Raw genomic sequence first — 7024 nt, forward strand, 5'->3', positions numbered from 1 at the left:
AAACAGCAACTAGCAACCGCCTCGTCGAAGATGATTGTGATTGGGTTAAAGAAATATGTTCCCCCCCCCCCCCTATCCCTGACCACCTACACATTATACTTTGCACACACAGTATACTGTACGCTGACCGTTGTTTTGTTGTTTTGTTTGTTTTGTTTGTTTTGTTTGCATTCATATTTCGTACTGCTCTTTTGCACTGTCCCGTCTCACAACTCCACCCTGTCCAATGTCGTCTCCGTGTTGTGCACCATTGACCGAAACAAATTCCTAATATGTTGTAAAACTACATGGCAATAAACGTTTCTGATTCTGAATGTTAATGAGAGTCCAGCCAGACTTTTCTCCAGTGTTAGCACAGCGTGTGGAGATCGGTCTGCCTATGTGAGACGACCAGCTAGTGTCTCCATCGTAGTTCTGGTAGGGTGGCTTTGTGACTAGAGAAACATGGACATCTGTCACGTCTTTTAATCTACTACATCGTGGTTCTCTTTTCTTTGTGGAGTTGCATGGAACAGCATGATTACTGGTTGTCTGAAGTGATTATGAACAGCCACTAGATGGCATTGATTCTGAGTGCACTGAAACATAACTAAACTTTAGTTTAGTTTAAACTTTAGAGCTCTAGTTGTGGTACAGTAGTCCTTGATGTTGACTTATTAGTCGATATATTGTATTTAAAATGCATCAACATTGAGTGGAGATCTGTTCATTCTGTCAGAGAATCTGAGTTCTGATAAGGAATCGTGATGCATTTCCACACTTTGACCACCAGGAGGACTAACCCATAGAGAAGCTGACTTTCATACTGTCATGAGCATGTGTGAGAATGCCTGCCCTTAAATTACTTTCCTCTTCAGACCCTACACACACACACACACACACGTCATTTTAAGTTTTGCATTTTTTTTATTTCCATAAATTTAACACAAGAGAGTTGAACACAAAAAAGCACCACTGTCACAAAGCCACATTCAGCAAACAAACAACTCCAACATCCACAAGCATCAGCTTTCTTATGTTTGGGCTGTAAACTTATCACTCAATCTATTGACAAGATGGACACGTTCTTGGGACGGTTGTCAAAGGGAGAATTCAGCTTGAAAGTAGCATTATATTCAAACTGTAGGTTAGGGTCTGATTTAGTTGGTGTTGGTGAAGCTCTGGTAGAGAGCGGCCAGCTGGGCTTTCAGGTCCTGGGCGTAGGGGTCCAGCTTGTCCCTCAGGTCGTCAGCGTAGGGGGACAGGCTCTGCTGCACCATCTTGGCCCTCAGGCCCAGCTGGCTCTGGAGGTTATCAAGCAGGGGGGCCACGCTGTTCTGGAAGTCCTGCAGGCGCTGGTCCACTCTCCGCTGGAGCTCGTCTGTGTAGGGGCCCATCTGAGACTGCAGGTCCCTCACGCTCTGCTCCAGGCTGCTCTTCAGCTCCTCGCTCTTCTGCAGAACGGTGGCCTTCAGAGCCTCGGAGCCCAGAGACTCTGTGTAGGGGGCCAGATCCTGTTTCAGCTGCTCCACCCTCTGCTGGATCAGGCTCTTCAGGTCCTCAGCGAAGGGCTCCAGTTTCCCCCGGGCGCTGCTCAGTTCCTGGACCAGATTCTCTCTCAGCACCTCGGCCTCATGGGTAATCTTTGTCATCAGGTCCTGGGCCAGAGGAGGGAGATGCTCCTGCAGGGAGACAGCGTATTGGCTGGCCAAGTCAGCGCTCGCTGTGATGCGGGCACTGCGCGAGAGAGAGAGAGAGAGAGAGAGAGAGAAAGGAGAGAGAGAGAGAGAGGAGAGAGAGAGAGAGAGAGAGAGGAGAGAGAGAGAGAGGAGAGAGAGAGATCAAGAGAGGAGAGAGACAGAGAGAGAGAGAGAGAGAGAGAGAGAGAAAGAAGAGAGAGAGAGAGGAGAGAGAGAGAGATCAAGAGAGGAGAGAGAGAGAGAGAGGTGAGAGAGAGAGAGAGAGAGAGAGAGAGAGAGAGAGAGAAAGAAGAGAGAGAGAGAAAAGAGAGGTCAGGTAAGGTCACTGTTCTAGATATTTTAGAGCTCCACCATTGTGACATCAGACTTGTCACATGACTTACTTGACTTCCTGTCCCAGCTGAGAGCTCCTGATCATCTGGACAGTGTCATCGGCGGTCTTGGTTGCCTTGGCGATGTAGTCCCAGAAGGCATCAGTCAGCTGCTCCAGCTGAGGCTTGGGCTCATCGGCGTAGAGGAGGTTGGCATGGCAACCTGTAGAAACAACAGATTAATGTTGACGGCTCTATTTACACTTTATCATGGTTGTAGATATTCATGAATAATTATCAATCTATCTTCATATGACTGCCAAATCTATTTAAATTCGGAATTATTCATTTTCATTAGTCTGTGATCAAATGTTTACTCACCAGTGAAAACCGCCAGCACAAGCACCACAAGGACCTTCATGGTTTTCAGTTAGACTGTAAAAAAAAAAAAATCATAAGTATGCTAACATAATCATGAAAATAAATTAAAGTTTTCTACTAGGAGCATTACAAAATCAAAGATGTAACAAAAACAGTTGAATGAATGTATATTTCTTACCTGTATGAGTGTGTTGGTCCGGTGACTCCAGTGACTGTGTTGGTCCAGTGGTGCTGTGTCTATATATACAACCACACACCTGACAGGGCCAGGCACTGACGATCCCAAAGTCCAGGGGCCCTGCTCCACATCATAACCTCTCACACCACCCGAGACTGACCAACCCTGACAACTCACACACACACACACACACACACGTACGCACACACACACACATGTAGGCACACGCGCACACACACACACACACACACACACACACACACACACGTACGCACACACACACACACACACACATGTACGCACCACACACACATGTAGGCACACACGCGCACACACACACACGCACACACACACACACACACACACACGTACGCACGCACACACACACACACACACACACACAGATTAAATATTCTCAAATTTTGTGGGAGTATGTGTTTTTAACTTATGAACTACCCAGAAAAGACTTTCTAATAATGAAAGTTTATCGATTCTAAAGGGTTGATATAAAGTAGGTTTTTGGCCACTAGGATGTGTTGCTGGCAACACAGATCAAGGTCAGATGCACTTTGTCCAGACAGACCACATCTCTCTCTGCTGTGATATCAGGCTTTGATTAGATATGTCCACACTTTTATAGTCAGTATTAGTTTGTTCTGCCAACTGCCAACACTGTGCAGCTACCTTTAAACATCAAGTCCATTAATTCCTTAGGGACTTTTAAGGCCTTGCTTAAAACCCACCTTTTCGATCAAGATGTTCGTTTGTTTCGATCAAGTTAGTTTGGTGCTGTTGTGTGGCTGAGGTGTCATGTTTAAATGTTCCCCCCTGTCTGTCTGATTGGCTGGTTGTTTGTAAATGTCATCTTAAATGTTGTCCTGTACATTTGTTTATTCTTTCCAAAAGTTGGATGGGGGGCGCATTATAGATTAAAATATCATATCATATCAGCAGTAACTCATAGGTTACAGTAGAGTCGTCCGTTTCTCTGAGATGTCAATGTCCAGACACCTCTACAGTATGTGGCACTATTCTGGCCAAAGGTCTGTTGACCTCAAGCACTGCCGTCTTTCAGGAGCCATGGGGACACATGCTGCAACAGGGAAGGTTTCAATTCTCCTATTTTGCTGTTAATTCCTCAAACAGTAACAGTAGACGCCAGGCGGATCTCTTCTCTTCTTTTAGAACAGCTGTGGTGCTGATTGATTAGTGTGACACAGTGGCGCAAAGGTTGACCGCTCGATTCGGTGTTAGAAGTGGGAGAACTCTAAATAAAAACGTTTCGTCTGCCTCAGCCACAATTCCCCCAGTAGTCTTCAGACAACCCCCCCATACCCCCCCCCCCTCCCCCCCCCGCCCCGCCACCTCCCTCCCCACCCTTTCTCACACACATGATGAAGATGGTTCAATCGACTCAGACCTGTGGAGTTTCCTTCATGCCTTGACCTTCTCAGAAGTCAACGTGTGGATCACTCAGAGGTTATTTCTGGTCATCTGAAGGCGGTCAGCCATGAGGTACCTGGACACATGACTGCTTCCTAGACTACCTTTGCCAGTTTGCACGCTCTACTTGCATACCCAAAATGGAAATGAAATGTAAAATGAAAAACATATGAGATGTTGTCAGTTTCCAGGCCCAGTTTTCAACCAGTGACCGTGGTTGTTGGTGGGATAGATGAACACAACACACCACCACATTCACAGATACATAGATAGATAGATAGATAGATAGATAGAGAGATAGATAGATAGATAGATAGATAGATAGATAGATAGATAGATAGATACATACATACATACATACATACATACATACATACATACATACATACATACATACATACATACATACATACATACATACATACATACATACATACATACATACATACATACATACATACTTAATTAATCCCCTTGGGGAAATTCTTCAGTACAGAGAAGGAAGAATAGGAATACATAGTGTGTGTGTGTGTGTGTGTGTATGTGTGTGTATGTGTGTGTGTGTGTGTGTGTGTGTGTCTGCCTGCCTGTGTGTGCACATGTATTATTGTGAGGGTCCCGTCATCGTGAGGCAGTCCCAGGAGTGGCAGGTGGCCAGAGGGAGGAAGGCGGGAACAGTGACAACATGGCAGATTCTGATGGACTTTGTCTCTCTGCTACAACTCTCACATGACCAGAGTATATATACTGCACAGCCCAGTCTGACAGACATACACACACACCGGTCCACTCAGACACACACACACCGGTCCACTCAGAGACACAGCCAGAGAACAGGTGAGAATTACACCCACTTTCAACCGCTTACAAAATGTTAACAGAAATATTTGAAAAAAGGAAATGATGTTTGAAATATGAAGTCCAACTGATCAATGTTGCATCTGTTTTTCAGAGAGAAACACAATAATGAAGGTGTTTGTAGTGCTTGCTATTGCTGTGCTGTCTGGTAAGTAACATGTTATATAACAACCTCTTATGATGTTATCTTGTGATCATAGCCTAGTTAGATCTCAAATCAAATCAGTGCTGATTGCTTTGTGAATTCAACTCATTAGGGAAGCCCAGATATATGACAAAACCTTGACCATTTATCACCATGCAGAGTGCAAAGTAGAAATATCAATATGCTTCCTCAAAGTTTCAAAGGCAAGAAATACTTAAGCTACTTACTGTATGGCCCCATGGGTGACGGACCAATCGTTGGAGGTGGTTTAGTTGTTCACCTTGGGACTCACTATCAGCAATGACCCTACAGGTTGCCATGCCAACCTCTTCTACGCTGATGAGCCCAAGCCCCAGCTGGAGCAGCTGACTGATGCCTTCTGGGACTATGTCACCAAGGCAACCAAGACCGCTGAAGACACTGTCCAGATGATCAGGAAGTCCCAGATGGGACAGGAAGCCAAGTAAGTTGTGAAACAGGTCTGATGAACGGTGTGGGAATTTGAAATCTCTCAGACCTCAAAGATGTCTAGAACCATAGCCTTACCTGACCTCTCTTCTCTCTCCTCTCTCTCTCTCTCTCTCTCTCTCTCTCTCTCCTCTCTCGATCTCTCTCTCTCTCTCTCCTCTCTCTCTCTCTCTCTCTCGCGCAGTGCCCGCATCACAGCGAGCGCTGACCTGGCCAGCCAATACGCTGTCTCCCTGCAGGAGCAGCTCCCTCCTCTGGCCCAGGACCTGATGACAAAGATTACCCAGGAGGCCGAGGTGCTGAGAGAGAATCTGGTCCAGGAACTGAGCAGCGCCCGGGGGAAACTGGAGCCCTTCGCTGAGGACCTGAAGAGCCTGATCCAGCAGAGGGTGGAGCAGCTGAAACAGGATCTGGCCCCCTACACAGAGTCTCTGGACTCCGAGGCTCTGAAGGCCACCGTTCTGCAGAAGAGCGAGGAGCTGAAGAGCAGCCTGGAGCAGAGCGTGAGGGACCTGCAGTCTCAGATGGGCCCCTACACAGACGAGCTCCAGCGGAGAGTGGACCAGCGCCTGCAGGACTTCCAGAACAGCGTGGCCCCCCTGCTTGATAACCTCCAGAGCCAGCTGGGCCTGAGGGCCAAGATGGTGCAGCAGAGCCTGTCCCCCTACGCTGAAGACCTGAGGGACAAGCTGGACCCCTACGCCCAGGACCTGAAAGCCCAGCTGGCCGCTCTCTACCAGAGCTTCACCAACACCAACTAAATCACAACCAGCACACTTTTACTCCACTACTGTCCAAGACATGAGGCCTAGCCGGCCCTTCTTCCACCTACCTGTCTGCCCCTCTGCTTGGCCGTCGAAAAGACCCAGAGTGATTCTGAACTGCACTGTAAAACAACCCAACTGGGCATAATAATATAAAGTATTTATTGAATAGCGCAAGGTGAGAACGTGGAAACCAACCTTTGTGCTTGTCCAACATGTATATATGTGTTTTTAGCTTGTGCTGTGGAAGTTTAGAAAATGTCGACTGCTGTAATTTGAATCATTTATAACAAAAAAATAAAGTGTTTAGAATTGTACACATACTCGTGCTGCCTCTTCTGTTAGTGCACTCTGGTCTAGTCATCGTGTGGCTCTCCTGTGCCCTTCTGAGGTGAAGTTAACATTATCTAGACTCACTGTGTAACTCAAGGACATCTATATGTCATTACACAATGTTTGTATCATTAGATAGTGAGGATCATTTTAACTATGTTTCTTAATAAACAAATACTACATCTAAATACTGTACTAAAGAGCATTGACAACCTCATAAATGAATACTATGAATGTGAGGGGATAGGAAGCCAGCATCTGCCATCTGATTTACGCTGCTGTTGCTGTTGTGGGTAAGTTCCTCTGCTGTAAAGATTGGGACTGGGCCTCCCCAGGTCCTGACATGCCGTCTCTCTCTCTCTCTCTCTCTCTCTCTCTCTCTCTCTCTCTCTCTCTGATCCCTCCATCTCACATGGTAGCAGCTGGTATATCCAGTCTCACACACGCGCTGTGCCTTTCACATG

General features: G+C 46.5%; 2 protein-coding genes across 2 annotated transcripts; one reads left to right on the plus strand and one right to left on the minus strand.

The window, feature by feature from the left end:
* Positions 1-892: 892 nt before the first annotated feature.
* LOC311314671 (uncharacterized protein) lies at positions 893-2613 on the minus strand. The gene is made up of 4 exons (XM_084445110.1): positions 2550-2613; positions 2372-2425; positions 2063-2213; positions 893-1716 (listed from the first exon to the last, which is right to left on the minus strand). Exons 2-4 carry the CDS (start codon positions 2409-2411, stop codon positions 1140-1142), a joined length of 768 nt encoding a protein of 255 aa, XP_084301236.1. The 5' UTR covers positions 2412-2425; positions 2550-2613; the 3' UTR covers positions 893-1139.
* A 2150-nt stretch (positions 2614-4763) lies between these two features.
* LOC311314532 (uncharacterized protein) lies at positions 4764-6659 on the plus strand. The gene is made up of 4 exons (XM_084444930.1): positions 4764-4829; positions 4945-4998; positions 5308-5458; positions 5648-6659. Exons 2-4 carry the CDS (start codon positions 4959-4961, stop codon positions 6222-6224), a joined length of 768 nt encoding a protein of 255 aa, XP_084301056.1. The 5' UTR covers positions 4764-4829; positions 4945-4958; the 3' UTR covers positions 6225-6659.
* The last annotated feature ends 365 nt before the right edge of the window (positions 6660-7024 follow it).

The sequence above is a fragment of the Borostomias antarcticus genome, assembly GCF_949987555.1.
Source record: "Borostomias antarcticus genome assembly, chromosome: 10".
Lineage (NCBI taxonomy): Eukaryota > Metazoa > Chordata > Actinopteri > Stomiiformes > Stomiidae > Borostomias > Borostomias antarcticus.

Coding starts and splice junctions, on each gene's coding strand:
- LOC311314532 (XM_084444930.1), top strand. CDS start 4,959: ATGAAGGTGTTTGTAGTGCTTGCTATTGCTGTGCTGTCTG. Junction 4,999..5,307: donor TGCTATTGCTGTGCTGTCTG/GTAAGTAACATG, acceptor ATGACCCTACAG/GTTGCCATGCCAACCTCTTC. Junction 5,459..5,647: donor CAGATGGGACAGGAAGCCAA/GTAAGTTGTGAA, acceptor TCTCTCGCGCAG/TGCCCGCATCACAGCGAGCG.
- LOC311314671 (XM_084445110.1), bottom strand. CDS start 2,411: ATGAAGGTCCTTGTGGTGCTTGTGCTGGCGGTTTTCACTG. Junction 2,214..2,371: donor TGTGCTGGCGGTTTTCACTG/GTGAGTAAACAT, acceptor TTGTTTCTACAG/GTTGCCATGCCAACCTCCTC. Junction 1,717..2,062: donor CAGCTGGGACAGGAAGTCAA/GTAAGTCATGTG, acceptor TCTCTCGCGCAG/TGCCCGCATCACAGCGAGCG.